This window comes from Pipra filicauda, unplaced genomic scaffold (genome assembly GCF_003945595.2).
Source record: "Pipra filicauda isolate LSUMZ 115617 unplaced genomic scaffold, ASM394559v2 scaffold1_size10287979_pilon, whole genome shotgun sequence".
In the NCBI taxonomy this organism is placed as follows: domain Eukaryota; kingdom Metazoa; phylum Chordata; class Aves; order Passeriformes; family Pipridae; genus Pipra; species Pipra filicauda.
The window spans coordinates 8067723-8084015 of NW_024104310.1; the positions used below are offsets into that span (position 1 = coordinate 8067723).

The following is a 16293-nucleotide window of genomic DNA, read 5'->3' on the forward strand; positions in this document are numbered from 1 at the left end:
ACCCAAACATCTAAAGCTTCTTAAGATAGTAATAAAATAATCCAAAATTGAAATCTGTATATCAGCAAAGCTAAAATTATTCCCTTTCAGGAGGAAGCTCAAGCAAATGCAGAAAGCTACAAGTAAAAATGGCCTAATGGAGGTTCTAAGTGGCTGTAACAAAGTGGAAGTTTTCCTCATATCAATTACATGTCTGGTTACAGCCCTGAAGATGGAAAAATAAACAAATCTTGTAATTGAAGAACTTAAAGTATATAAATATTGCTGATGACATCTCAGAGACAACTGAAACTGGTAATACAGGGGAGGAAGACCCATATACTCATTCACCTCCATGAATAAGAAAGTTTCCAGTAGTAACAAGAAAGATAAACAGCACCAAAAGAGTGGATAGCACAGATAAATAGTTTACAAGAGCAGTTACCGAAGACTTCTTACAAGCATTTATTTTCTGGACCTGTTTCCCAGCATTTCCATGAGAGCAGTGCAGGATTCCATATGCATCAACTAATTGTACCCAACAAATTCCCAGAGCCAAGCTATAAACTGGAGTTTAACACATTATTTGTCTGCAAAACTTATGGCAGGGTTGGAAGAAACTTGTTTCCTTCAAAAACGCTTTGCATTCAGTTCAGGTAATGTAAAAAAAAAAGAAATGCAAATAGCTGAATATTACACTGTAAAATACTTTGCACATCCCCATAGGCATCTAAGTCTGTAAAGCAATCTCAGTCTGTAAAGCAAACTGACATCTAACACATGCAGTTATTAAAAAAAAACAAACAACTTTCACCGGTAATCATAACAATTTAGAAAGGATAAATTTTTACTATTTCTTAGTTTAGTAATACAACTTTTAACTTCTGGTGAAGGGACTCACCTCAGCCTTCACTATTCTATCCACAATGGTCTCCAGTGTTTCCAGCATACTACACTTTACAACACCTTCAAAATACTGAGAGCGGTGCTGTAGGGCTTGTGTCACCGTGATATCTAGGTTATTATACGTTTTTTCAGCAGCAAGATTCTGGAAAAAAACAAACCCAAGGCCCATCAGGCACCTCAGCACTTAGTAATAAAGTACTCAGTAAAGTAAATATTTTGGCGTCAAGTAGATACACATTTCTAAAGTAAATTGAGTCTCTTCCAAGTCATATATTACACAAAGCAGATGCTTTTTGGCTTCAGTTTCTGGGAACTGTCAAGCATGCAATTATGGTAAACAACGTATGACAGACTGGATTAATTGATAAAACTGTTTGGTGATAGCCATTAGGCCAATGAAAACCTCCTTACTGTGCTATCTGGTCTTTGGCTTGGTGTCACTCACCCTGCTTTTGCCACAAGTAGAAAATGTAAAGGTGAATTTTTTTAGATTTTAGACTACACAGAATATACAGGGGGTTTTTGTTGCTTATTCTTCACAGGACAGGGGAAGATACCAACTGCTCTGAACACCACCCATGGCATAGATCTCAGTGACTGAGATCTAAGGCAGCAAATTAATTCTTCACCTTTCTAATTTACGGGCTCAAACTCCCTCTCCTGGACTCAGCTGGCACTGTCACTTGATGACAATTTGTGTGCCTGGGTGTATTTTAATAAGTACTATAAGAATAATATAAATGAAAACCCATCACCACCACTAAAAGTAAGAGGTTAAAAGAACCTGAAAGCTGACATTCTCAACTCTCATTTTAAGAACAGGACCATGCCTGCAGTGAGAGAACTCTGTCCAGACCTGCAAAAGCTTTCTGTGTAGGTGAGACCATAGTGGTATTTTGCTACCGTGGGCACACCCTGGCCTACTGATTTTGCTACTGAGGCACTGGAGGAAGAACAAAGAGAGACCTTTAAAATGAAAACACTGGACCAAGCAATAAAATTGAATTAATTTTTGGCTAGAATATACTGTGATTGGTCAAATTTCTTGATTGAATTACACTGAGCGTGACAAGACAGGTTTGAGATGCCCATGAAGATAAAAGCAGTTTTGGTTAACTCATTTAACTAAGTCCTAATGAAGGACATTGGGAAAACTTAAAAAGCCTCTGCAAACTGAAGTTACCCTACATACAATAACTAGTGTAATATAAAGCTGTTTTGTAGCGTGGGGGTTTTTTCCTGATCCCTAAACACATTTCTTCCAAAGAAATGATCCAACATATCTAAAAATCCTATTAATTTTTGTTGCCTCATCACTTAAAATGAGAAAAGAAGTGAAAAACATAAGGAACCCTTTTACTTTTGGTGTCTTTCTGAAAAAGAATGGGAAATAAAGGAAACATGTCCTGCCTCAAAGTCTAACACAGTTACAAAATAAACTGAAACACTGAACCCACCAACTGTGAAATTTCATTGTCTTTGATAAGTCAGATTGTCCTCTCTACAGCTACTGCCTATTCCCTGACCAGCTTTTATGGCAGAACAGGATCTTACACAGCAGAGAATCCCAAAGCACAAAGACAAATGCCAAGAAATGACAGGTAAGAGCAGCGACATCACGAAGTTTTCAGTATTAAAAGCACCATTTGCAGCCAGAGATATTTATAAGCTTAAAGCATTTCCATTTGGGACTATTGTCCATATTACTGAAGGCATTCTAGGCAACGTTTCAGATATCTGGATTCTTCATTAGCTCAGCTGGTTGGTGGAATAAGCAACCTGGGCACTGAAATCCCTAAAAAATAACGTAGTTGTCAGATGCTGCAATTACAAGGCAGGTGCATACAGATGGGAGGAGACAGGGGTAAAAAAGAAATAAACATATTTTTCAAGTTTCTGAAAGCCAAGAGAATAGAAGAGCTCTTGCTCTCCAAGGCTGGCAAACCATGGCATGAATCTGACTATGCTGCTGCAGTACTGAGGGAAAGCCAGAAACAGAGTCCTGGATTAGATCTAAACCAGAAGGAATACAGATGCAATGTTCTGGAGTCAGAAACCCACAAAGGAGTGGGCCAAGTAGCTTTTAGCTCACTGAGAAAGTCAAGCTGTGCAAAGTGCTCAAACTGCACAGAGAAATCTGCATTCTCTTTGAAAACAGACTGTGGAATGGCAGCAGCTGGAAAAAGAAAATCCTTGCTCAAAACTAGAAACAAACACAAAAAGAACAGAACAGTTGTAAGGGACCTACAACGACCCTCTGGTCCAATGGCCTGACACTTCAGGGAGGATCAAAAGCTGAAGCATATTATTAAGTCCCAAGGCCTCTTAAACATTGACAGGACTGGGGCATCGACCACCTCATAGCAAACCTCTCCCAGTGTTCGGCCACACTCTTGGTAAAGAAATGCTTCCTAATGGCCAACCTAAACCTCCCCTGGTGCAGCTCTGAACCATTCCCACATGTCCTGTCATCAGATATCAGGGAAAAGAGACGAGCACCTCACTCTCCACCCTCCTTCCTCAGGAAGCCACAAGAGCAATGAGGTCATTGCCCCTCAGCCCCTTTTATCCCCACTAGACAAACCCAGAGTCCTCAGCCATTCCTTGTAGGATACTCCTTCCAGCCCTTTCACCAGCTTTGATTCCCCTCTCTGGATTATGCCCTCTTTTTGTAAGAGTACAGCCAGATCTAATTTTGGGTAACATCCAGAACAGTTGATGCTTGTCTGCAAATAGTATTACTAAGAATAACTTAAATAAAAAGTAGGAATTAAAAAAATGCTGTGCAGAGTGAACTGAATCTGTTTCATTCAGTTTGTTAATTACAGCCTAAGGAACAAAATAACCAAAACTGTCGTATTAACAAATTCACTTGCAATTGCTTACTGCATATAAAATATTTAATAGAATTTAAGAGATATACTTACTATTACATCAAATTTGGAATAAATATCTACAACTTTTCCTAAAGAAAAAAAGAAAACCAAAAGTTAACAAAGTGCTTAAAATGCAAAATCAGTTTTCTTGCTTCCTACTTTCATTTGTTACGTTATAATTACACAGAAAAAGACTGAAAAAAACCCCCAACAAACAATCTACTAAATGATGAGGTTCTTCCAAGACTATCAACCTACAACTTGCATAAGTATTTCTTTATATTCCCATTCTTCCCCCACGCATTTTTGATTACTTTTTTTTTTACTCTTTCTTGTCTTCTCCCCCCACCCCAACACCAGCCCAAGGTTCAGTACGATTTATTTTACCACACTTGTGCACAGGAGACCCAGCACACACCTGACTCATCCACAACAGGTAACGCCGATATCCTTCTGTCTACAAATATATTCAAGGCTTTAATGATAGGAGTGTCTGGATGTATGAAGGCAATGTTGTGATAAGTTCCTATCCCAAGTTCATCCAGATTCTTCTTCATAAAGGCAGGCTTTGGCATCTCTGACATCTAGGAAAGTCAGAAGGAATGTGTTTACAGTGTAGTTGTCTGTGTTCACTCATCCATCTGCAGACTCCAAGTGATGGTTACAGATCACTGCAGGAACCTGCTACCAGATTAATGTAAAGCTCAAACAAGCTCTGACCTCAGAGTTTCTGTTCAAAGCAGCTCTAAATTAAGAGTATGTAACTAAGTTTTTTGCTTATTTTTTCTGGTAATAACCCATTGCTAAAAGCTGTAGATCCTAAGCTGTGGCATTCCCACTAAAATTGGAGAGAGGAGGCAGCACAAGATTAAGCTGAATGTTTATTCTGAACTCTCCTCGCTGTGTTTGGCCTCTTGTTCGTTCCTGTGACTAACACTACTACAGGGAGTAATGCCAATCTCATCTCTGGGAGACAGTTAAATCTTCTTTTCATGTAAACAAGGTTCTGAAGCTGAGAAGATGTTCCAGAAGGGACAGCAAGTTACTCCAATAGACAAGTCCTTGGTGTTCAGGTTTCATTAAAGGGTTAAAACAAAGTAAAGATAAAGTACAGGTCCTGCATCAATCTTTAATTTCTCTAATTTCTCTGTTATCAAGAAAAGATATGCATGGACACAATGAATATAGAAGTTTATCAAGAACTTTCTGCACCAGGACTTAAATTACTTAATTATATTAGATGTCTACTGGGGGAGAATCAATTAAGTACAGCATAGCTCGAAATACTTACAAAAAGCTGGAGGAACTTGAGGATTCTTTTATGGGTAAGTATATAAAGTGCATTTCCACTGACTGGATCTATAACTGGCAATCTGTGGATTTTGTTTTTGATCAACGAATATACAGCATCAAAAAGGCTGAGGAGAAAAACATTTTATTTTTTTAATGATTTCTAGCTGACAATGAGCAATGCCAAGTGATATATATATATATATATACACACACACACATTTTTATATATTTATAAATATATATATTTTAATATAAATATAAACATATGTGTAAATATATAAAAATGTAAATGTAATGGAAATATATATTTACAAATGTATAAATATTATAGATTATAAACATATGTTTACGAACCCCCCATGAAGCCCATGTGATGAGTAATTATTTGCATTATCTATAATGTTACAGAAAACAGAAGTTAAGGGATTTCAAATTAACTTTTGCAGCTGGTAAAAAACATCAATAACAACATGCTCATGGACATCTAAAACCAGTAAGAAAATGTGATGGAAATTGATTTTTTGTGGTATAAAGTATAGTGGAAAGACTTCTTCACATGTGCAAACTGTTTTTGCAGCGAGTGCTGTGCCCACAGTATCCCAGCACTCAGAATGGGTATTTTTGAGACAAACAGTGAAAAACAGAGAGGTCTTGTAATTAATGAACCTCAATCTTTTATAAATGTCTTACTGCATCTTCTTCATTGCAAGACTTCTCTTGCTGCACCCTGGACTGAAAACAACTGTACTATTTTGCTGTCTTAACAATATTCTTTGCAACCAGCTACCTTTCAAACTACATCCTCTGCTACTTAACTGAATGACTTATTTGTGACTTAATGGTAATTCTGCTGAAGATACAGCACATCATTACCTCTGAGATAATCAGTAGACTAGTCCACAAACTGAAAGCAAGAACCAGAACTTCACCCTCCACTTCAGGGATTAAGTAGCACTCAAGACATAAGTGATCAATCAAAGCTCTCTCTCAAGTTACATTTAGTAAATAAGGCATAATGATAGTTTAAAAAGTATTTCTTTCAACTTTCATCAAGAAGAAAAGGAAAGTCATTTCTATTTTAAGAAACACAACCTTGCAGTAGAGCAGAACAAACCACAAAGATATTGTCTTTCCTTTAGTTAAGGAAAGTCACTTGCCTTGAAAAGTACTTTTAAGTCTTCAATTCTTGTGACTGCTGAGAACAAGACAGCTGAAAGGCTCTCTACAATTTTTGATTTTTCTGAAATAAACAGGACTTACAGGGTAGCTTAAGTGTCATCATATTGCCTTTTTTGCATGTTTTGGGGCAATTAATTTTGACCCATGTCTAGTTCATTTACCAGAACAGTTATGCCAAAAAAAGGCAAAAGTTCAATTAAAAATTCACTTCTTTGGATAATCAAAAAAGTCCTCACTCACAATAAAAACAAGCTCTCACATCTCCTTGATTATATTAAAAGACAGTCCTTCATTACTGTACTCTAGTTTACAATCTAAATTGTTTCTTATTATGTAAAGAAGCTTAAATTCAGTGCTGAGATGGAGTTAATGTATTTCAAGTGAAGCAGACTGAACAGTGAAATCCTACCTTGCATCTGGGGAAATGTTCACTAAAGGTTTAAATGTCTCTTGTAAATAAAGCTCTGGGGATAGAAAATTAATAGACTGTTACCACTTCACACAAAACCATTCCATTTTATGAAAGCATTTTATGAACTCATTCGTACAAAATTAAGTGGAGGACAAACAGCAATATGCACAGCTATCTTAGTTATTCTACCACTTATGCACATTTCCCTATATTGAAATTAAAAAGACAAATTTTAAAAGCAGCACTAAGTTGAACACCACCAGGGGTCACTGCAATTGCAGCAAATAATCCTTTCCTCGGTCGGTTCTGTGAGGCTCTGCTGCACAGGGTACCTCCATGAATTATTTCATGGCAGACAGTCGATTTTTTACCATAAAGCTGCCTCCCTGCATTCAGCACTTGTGTTCACACCCATACATTGCATGAATTTCTAGTTGCAGCTCCCTCAGGCAGAGCTTCCTGCTCACCCATCAGTTCACTCCACCTGTCCTGTCTCAGGTACATTCCCATTCCAATATCCCACACATGCTGCCTTACTCCAGGTTGGTTTTCTTTCTTAAAGAACAAGTTGGTGCTAACCAAGAACAAGGGACAAAGTATTATACAGCCCAGATCACCAGTTCATGTGCTATTTCAGATAGAAAAGTAAGCAGCAGGAGCCAAAACAGAAGCATTTACTATTTCTGCTTTAACTAAAAAGTATGTGGAGAGAGACAAGCTAAGTCTATGATTAATTGAAAATTCAGTATGCTGAAATAGTGGAAATAGTAAATTATCAAGTAGTAAATATTCTCACCCCTCCAGGTTTCTATCTTGTGCTCCTCCAATTCATAAATCTGAACCTACAATGAGGAGATGGAAGTTTAGCTTGAATTTTAAATCCACATTAACATTATAAACATCCGAACAATTTTCTTTTATTTCACTGCTTATAATAGAACAGAGTAAGAACAGTCCAAAACAACATTTCCTGGCAATAACAAGAAGAAAGGGTGCAACTCTGCTCAATGCACAGTACCATCCAGGACCTAACAGTCTGGGGGACAGAAAGACCTTATGCCAGCCAAGGTTTGTAGTCCAGGTCTCTTTTGGACTCAAAGGCATCCCCTCGTAATTTATCTCACCTTAAAACAGTTATCCAGAGTAAACCCTCTGGTGATTCCTCACACACCCACACCAGCAAAAAGCTTGCCCTGATCACTTGACTGCTTAATGCTAACAGATTAATTTTACTTAATTACTAACAAGCAAGAGCACCTCTTTATGGAGGAACTACCTGGATGTTCCTCATCAATCAATTGAGGGTATTACCTATTACATGAATAACAATGTGCTTCACACTGTATGTGTTGTGATGCATTTAGCAACAATTATTAAAATATTTAAATAATTACATTTTCAGCATAATTTCACCTATTAAGACTAGAGCATTCCCTGGTGGAACATTAATTTACTTATTTTTCTTACAGAAGGCTGCATCAATCACTTAAGTCAAATATTGTCTCTTCTCAGCTATTCCTCCTTCCTGCTGCCATTTTAAGCAGAATACATGGAATAGAATGTTAAACAATATAAATGAGTGACAACAGTCAGACCTTAGGTAAAGTTACATGGAAAAATCAGTAGTGTTGAGGTTGAGTGTCACTGCAATATAGAAACCATTTTTAAGAAGTTACCAGTTACCACTTTTTATTTGCTTCTCCCTCCACCCTTTGTAAATCCCCAGGGAGAAAAAAAGATTTTAACAAGAAAAAAGGACAGTGCAACACACTATTGGCATCTGACAAGAATTTCCCTATAAATTTTAGAAATTAACATGAGCTTTGAGAAGGCAAATGTATCAGATGTCTGCTTCATCCAACTGTTCTTGATTTTTTTAGCTAGTAAAACATCGTACATATGTTCTAATTGGTAGGGGGGGAATTGTGATTTGACAGGAACAAGAAAGGGCTGTAAATGTTTGTATGAACATGCAAGCTAGAGAATTTCATCAACTGACTGCCAATGGGAATTTTAAATTACAGTTAATTGAAGCCAACAGATCTCCAACTGATTGTGCAATTCAGCCACATAACTAAAATATTTGCATATATTTTAACTAGTTTAACTTGTTTACTCCACACCATCACTCCAGGAACAGTAATTTTTTTAAAGCATCCAAGCCTCTGCAAGCAGCATCCTGCTTAACTCCACACACTCCTTTTGGAATAGCTCCATCATAGTTGTGAGACAAAGATGATTTTATCAACATGTGAACCACACATAGTTATACACTTGATTTTTACATATAATGAACTTTTACATGTAATGTCAAGATATTCTCCCCAAGTGGATTTGGTTGATATTTGCCATTTTTCAAGAGCTCTGGTTACTTTTGAAGTATGTGCTTTGAAACAACCTGAACACAAATAAATACAGTGATTACTAATCAGGTATTGCCCCTCACACTTTTTATATCACATCTAGTTTCTAGTAAGTGTGCTAAGCCAGGTCCTTCATCCCAATTCATCCCTAATGAATCCCAATTCATTAGTTGCAACACTAAGAGGAGCCTTGCATTCAAAGGGAAGGCTCATTAAGGCAAACACCACATAAAACCTCATAAGAGGTGGCACTCAGTAAGGGAATTCCTCATATTTATACAAGTGTAACTGAAGCAGACAGGTTATGTTACCTGCCCAAGCTCAGGATGCTCGTGGCTAAAGCTGGGAGCTGAACTCAGGTAGCCAGACATCATTCTGTAACCTTGCAGACACAGACATCTTTTCTCTCAAAAAAACCCCAAAACCACAGTGAGCATTCCCCCACTATATCTAAACTTTCAAAGACTTAAATAATAATGACAATCATCATAAATCTTTCAGTTTGATATTTCAGTCTCTGTACTGTATGGCAAATGACCAAATTATAGCTTAACATCATACTTACCATTGGAGACTTATAGTATCTATGTAGTATGTTAATGAAATCTGTAATTGTTAACATTCCTGTAACAAGTAATACATAAAAAAAAGGTATTTAGACAGATATTTAACATACAGAACTTTCAGCTATTTTCTCTATTTATATTCACAACATATAGTTTAATAAACATTAAATCCATGTAACATTCTATTTGTATTGGAATACTTAACAGTAGAATTCCAAAACTATGTCTGTCCACTTTCACACTGACACATTATTTCAGAATCAAAACACATGCCTGAATTAATATTCAAAATCATAACCCATGTGCTTCTCCTCACTTCCAATCTGACTCAAAAAACTCCCTTGAATTCAGACAACATCCATCTCCAAAAGAGTAAAAAGAAAAGAGGGGGGTTAGAACATCTTTAAAGGCTGGAGAACTATCCTTGACTTCCATTTTCTTTTTGAAGACACACTCTCATTAGGTACTTGCCAAATCAGGCAGAGTCTTAGACTCAAATGAAGGAACAGTATAATCCATTTTTATTAAATATTACCTATTAAAGAAGTTCAGTCATTTCCATGGTAATCCTCAATGTCTGTATTGAAATGTGACTTTAAAAAAAAAATATAGTACACCCATAGTATATGTATTTCAAGCATCAACACCAAACTAGGTAATATAATACTGATGATTAGTTTAGTTACTTTAAAATATTAATCTTTTTTGAGCTTTCAGCTTCTAGATTTGAGAAGATGCTCCACTGTTTACTATTCTTACATCTAAACTGAAGAAACTAAGAAATGGGGAAGGGAAAAACTAATCTGAAGGTCAGCTTTAAATCACTAGAGCTTAGTTACAGATAGAATATGAAATGAAATTAAATATGGCAGACACAGCACTCCTATGGTGTATTGCAGGAAACTACTGCCCCTCCTCACTTGGATTTAAAATATTTTAACAAATGCTTTATTAAGCATCTACCATTCACTTCCAAGAATCCTCACCCTACATTCCAGGTCACAAGAAGTACATTTAATACTATTTGTAATTGCCACTGTGACCCCATTTTCTAACTGCAACAGAGATCTAGTTTTGGCAGACTATTGTTGTGGCAATTAATGACACGATTTTTAAGAAAAGCAATACATGGATCTAATGCTTTTCTCCCAGTATGGGACATACCTGTAACATTCAATATTAGTTCTGGTATTTAAAGATTCCTCAGTGCAGCTTATTGAGCACATACAGGACTAGGCTTGCACTGTACCCATATCATGATACTGCAACATGAAATTATTCTCTTTATAGTTATAATTTTCTAATTTCCTTTTTGTGACCATCACCTTTATTTTTAAATACACAGTGAAGTGCACATATTAGAGATGAAATTTCAGAAGGTTGGGACCTAAAAGAACCATCATGATTCTCAAAGCACAGCAACACTATGAAAGCTGGCAATATTTCACTCCTCAGGAGGAAAAAGAAACCCTCTTTGCCATTGCCTCTCCAGGATGTTGGATGATGGCCAGCCCCAGAACACCTTCAGCAACAATAAAGCACCTTGGAAATTCAAGTAATTCTGAATAATGTCAGAACTACTTACCTACAAAACTCTGTTTTTTACTCTCCCACAGTGGAGCTGCTCTCACACCATTTGCCACCAAGGCAAAAAAGGCTTTCTTTACCTGCAAAAAAAACCAAAGAACAACTAAACAAATCTTTGCCTTGTCTTTGCCAGACACCAGCAGAAGGGTTTCCCCTTTCACTAGGAAAAAAAAAAGGCAGCATAAGTAGGTACCTGGTATTCAAAACAGAACATAAACCACACAGGGCAAACAAAAGCCTTAAGCCTTTTACTTTCAAAATGGTAAAAAAGCTAGAAAAAAGCTTAGCAAAACCAGATCTGTATTTCTTTTATTACAGGAACATTCGAGATGAAAGTCTCCGATATCTCCATAGAGAGTGGCTTTAGTTTAACACCTGAAGACTGTGCTACACTCCAGTCAGTGTTCACTACAGCAGGCTGTCAAAAGAAAATGAGACTGAAACAATGTCCCCTCCAGCTCTCAGAGTCTTGGTTTTTACAAATTAAAAGGAATTGCCTGATTATTTTAAATACGACTGAAAGTTAAAAGGATTAGCTGGCTTGTTTTGCTGCTCAAGAAATCAACCAAGTAATTTCATTTCTTAATGAATTAACTCTCCTTAATTTCTGAATCAGAAGTTACAAGGTTGTGGTGCTCTTCTGAAAAGAAAAACTTCCCTGTCAACACTGGTTCTCTGAAGCATGAAGAACTCAGGCTTTAGTGCACCTCAAATTCCTGATCTCTTGGTGATATGTTCAAGCATAATATTCTTCCTGTCCTGCCTACACCCCTAAATAGTCTTCCTAGGGAAAACACAATGAAGAATTGATGGTTCTTGTCCAGGTCTTAACCTGGCACAAAACTAGGACATAATCAATCTATTTTTCTATATCCATGGAATTGGTCCTCAGTCCAAATAACACAGAAGTAGCAATTGCAATTGCTTAACAGACCATGATTACACAGTGGTATCTTAAGTGTCTGCTTTAAATTATGTGCCAAAGGGCTCCTCTCCACAACAGATTAAGGAATAAAGGGGCTTCACAGTCAATGGAATCAGCATCCAAAGAAGTAGGGGCAAACAAAAACATAGGTAACAATCCATATTTCTTGCTACCTCTACACAGCCCAACTGCTCTCTCTGACCATGAGAAGCAAATCCACCCTCCAAACATCAGCAGATGACAGCTCTCAAAGCTGCCTCCTGAATTCAGAGATGCCTCTGCCATATCAACAATGAACAAGAATAACGATCTGCTTAACAAACACCACCCCTAAACTGCATTGAAACTGAAGAAGCCATGGGGGGGGAAAACAACAACAGCAACAAAAAAACAGGACCAGAAGTAAGACTAAGATACACACCACAGTATTCATCTAGAAAATGGTTAAACAGAAAGGTCCCAGAGGTGTTCAGCCACCTTGATGACACAAGGAGGAGTTGGGCTAAACAAACACGACAAAATTCACCACGGGAGCAAACTAACTCATGAGGGAGACTGAAACCACACAGGAACCCTCCAGGCAGATACATGAAGTGTTCCCACACAACAGCATCACACTTAGAGTTCCTGCAGCAAAAACTCGCTGCAGTGAGCTCTCTGGGAAGCAGATATGAGGCAGGAGTGAGCTCACACAGACTAACTCCACCTCAGGGCAAAGTAAGCTCTAACCACTCTTCATCAAAAAAGGGGAAAGTGCACTCACACTGCCTGAAAGTGTGAGCCTTCAGCTCCAGTGTCTCTCCAGGACAACAGCCATCACACGAGGTAACAGCCATTGTCAGCTCATGTCCCAAGTCTTTCACAAGAGCAAGATGTTCAAGCTGTATCAGAGCAAGAAGGTAACAGCTAATCCATTAAAGCCAGGGGGGAAAACAGCTTTCTTCCAGATAGTAATCATGCACCACAACTCCTCAAGCAAGTTTACAAACTCTAATTGATAACCTGGAAAAGAAGCATGCCCGTGGCAGAAAAGATGTGGAAAGCCAACTACAGGACTCCAGGCAGTCTCCAAATTCCTGCTGCTACTTCTTTCCCAGACACAGTAGCAGCAAAGAACACCACCCAGCACCACATTCTGATGGGAAAGACAGTAAGGTTGAGGTATTATTTTAGATTCAGAAATGATACTTCAAGAGAGACAACTCTAAAGACATACTATGCAAGATGCTGAGTTTGTAGACAAATTCAGAAGGAAAAAAAGAAAAAGATTCTTCAAAGGATCACTTCTGATCCTGCTTGATTTATCTGCAAGTTATTTGTCTCCAAGAATCTCAAGTATCTTCAGTTAGGTGCCATCTTGTCTAGCTTTAATAGGCATATTTTGGAAAAACTGCTGAACAGATACAGCTACTGAGACAGCTCAGACTTAAATCTTGCCTAAAAGACAGTGAGTTTAGCTTAGACATTATGATGTTAAACATCTGATGTAATAAATCACCAAAACTTAGTAAAGAAATATTTAAACTCATCCCCCTGGGCTGTCCTCCTAGATCACAGCTCAAGTGACATTCCTACTGTTTTATAGTAGCAAGTGTTACACAGTTACCTTTTAAATAAAGTAAAAATGCCATCAGTTCTTAATGTTAATGCTTGTCTTTTATTTAAGTAAGGTGATTACAAAGCAAAATCCCAACTTAATTCCTACTTACTAAAACTGCTTGCAAGCACCAACGCACACTCATCCACTCACACTTTCCTTTAGTTTCTGTGGTTGACCAATTTCAGTTGCCCAAAGGACTGCTTGGTGGCCAGACAAAGCACTGGGGTGTGGAGCTGGGCTTCTGTCCAGCACATTTAGATGTTTCATGCAGAAAATACCCACAAGAACCTTCCATTCTGTTGATATATAGTTATTAGCCTTTGAAGATCTCTACCATGTCCCATCTTTGGACCTCCAACAGTGCAGTTAAGTCTCAACCCCACAAGTGTTGCCGTTTCTCTGATCTGGAGTGTTGGACTGGCCTGACCTTCACAAAACCATTGTTCCTCAGCCAGAGCCCATAGATTGTTGCTGCTCAACACCACGTACAAACATTCTTTGAACAAAGCATTTTTGTTCTGATTAACCATGTAGTGGTCCTAATACACACAATGAACCACTAAAAATGGGATTTATCTGCCCAAATTTAGGGGTTGTTCTGTCATATATGCTGACCTTGCACATTCACCATGTCTCTTGACAGTCAGCTGGGGGAAACAGTAATTTCTGAGGCACAACTCACCAGCCTGTAACAGAGGTTAAGTTGCATCCCACGGATGCCATTTCCCCCCCTCACTAAGATGTCCAGACATTTAGATGAAGAATCCCACTCTGTGTGACTGTTTTCTCCAAGATTTTGCCCCTTAGGTAGAAGAGCCACATTACAGCTAAGGAACAAAGCAACCAAAATCTTACATGTATCACAGATCACCTCAACAATAGGTGTTATTACACCCAAGTGAGCAAAACAGGAACTAGCTCTTTTTACCACAAGAACTCATTAAACTGACTGTGAATGTGCTGAATAAAAGAACAGACTAATTTAGGTTAGACATGACTTCTGGAGGTCATTCTGCACACCATTCAAACATTTCCACTGCAAGTCTTAAGGAGCACAAAGCCTCCTCCAGTATAGCAGTCATTACCAAGAAAGCAGGAGTTAGACCCAGACATGGGAAGTCCTGTTTTTCAGGTAGTAGAATATTTGGAAAATCTTGTCTCTTATGGTTAGTGAGCTCCTAAACAAGCTTGATTACTGGGCAGTGAAACCAGAAACAGTGGTAGAAGATTTCACCAGACTATAGAATAAGTTTTTCCTCACTGACAGGAAATACTGAAAGGGACACTCCTCGTTATGACCAGTAATCCTACGAGCCCTTGCAGAAATGCTCTCTCCAGTAAACACCTCTGAATGAGGGAAGCATCTGAAAGTAAAACTGAAGATGAGCTTACTTACAAAAATTCAGCCTATGTACATAGGTATTTTGTTTTACTTAACACTGTGTTATGAAAACTTTAACTCCACATGTAAGTGACCAGTGGCTTAAATTTATCTTCCAGGACTGTCCCATAAGGTCAGGAGGGTGAACTGCTGCTGTTGTTAAGAACTGGTTTCATCTGCCTTGCAATAAGATTCTTGTTCCTGACAAGATGATGGAAGAAAAGAGCTGTAACAGCTCCTGGTGCTAAAGGGTCGGTGCTGAGTAGAGAGTCCTACTGAGCTGAAAGACACACAGTTGACCACTGGCTCAAGACAAAGTTAACTTGAAAGAGCCTGGAGGGAGCAGAAGCAGGAAACAGTTATGGAACATCTTCAGATATGGCAGCACCAAGCAAGAGGATGCAGCAAATGACTGTCCAGTAGCATGGACAGTGTTAAAAGATCTGCCAGAACTTCTGTGGTGTGGCTGCTGCCAAAGGGCAGGATGATAAATGTGCATGTCTCTTGCCTCATCTTTCACTGTATAAGCCAACACCAGGCATTTGCCTGAAAAGCCCCATATATGACCCCAGGAAATATCTATTTTATCAGATCAGAATAGGAAGGAAGAAGCTCCTTCTAATTTTTGGCACAGAGCTCCCATAAAAGCAGTATCAGACCCACATGACCCCTGATGCTTTTATCATCTGATTCCTAATGGGTGGATGCTCAAGGGTGATTTAAAACATTCATCGTCATTTTCGCTGGATAAATCGACAAATTCCCAGTCTTGTTTCATGATTATTTTTAAGGACTAGAAAACTAGAGGCAATGCACACCTCCAAAAATACACATGTGGACCAGAGTATCAAACCCAAATCTTTCAGGCAGTCACTGAGAAACAACAATCCTTCCCAGCACATCAAAGTACAGAGTTTGATACGTAGTTGAGGCATCCAGCTTAGCAAACTGGACAGGAACAGCTGAAGAAGTATAGGAAAAGGTTAAACTCCTACACCCATATACTCACAGGTTCTAAGTACCAAAAAGCAAGGCATGGAGTGGCTTCTCAAGGGCTTCCCCTTGTAAAGGTGAGAAAGTTTTCCACTTTCAAAGGAGAACAGCAATATCTTCACAATATGAGCAAATATGGCAAAATCACTCTAGAATACAGTCTTTGTTCTCACTGTTGGAGTACGAAGATGCAAGAAAGAGTTACCCTGAGACTTTCCTCTCAGAGGCCAAAC

General features: G+C 38.3%; 1 protein-coding gene across 4 annotated transcripts in view; it reads right to left on the reverse strand.

Moving 5' to 3' along the window:
* Positions 1-16293, reverse strand: part of PRKAG2 (protein kinase AMP-activated non-catalytic subunit gamma 2) — a 207962-nt gene that overhangs the window by 5136 nt on the left and 186533 nt on the right. For all 4 annotated transcript variants that reach the window (XM_027727847.2, XM_039380758.1, XM_027727848.2 and 1 more), the window contains 8 exons: positions 11160-11241; positions 9574-9632; positions 7442-7487; positions 6643-6697; positions 5053-5179; positions 4180-4345; positions 3813-3850; positions 881-1027 (listed from right to left, as the gene is read on the reverse strand). In XM_027727847.2, the coding sequence (XP_027583648.1) occupies positions 881-1027; positions 3813-3850; positions 4180-4345; positions 5053-5179; positions 6643-6697; positions 7442-7487; positions 9574-9632; positions 11160-11241 (720 nt within the window). The remainder of the gene's footprint in view (positions 1-880; positions 1028-3812; positions 3851-4179; positions 4346-5052; positions 5180-6642; positions 6698-7441; positions 7488-9573; positions 9633-11159; positions 11242-16293) is intronic.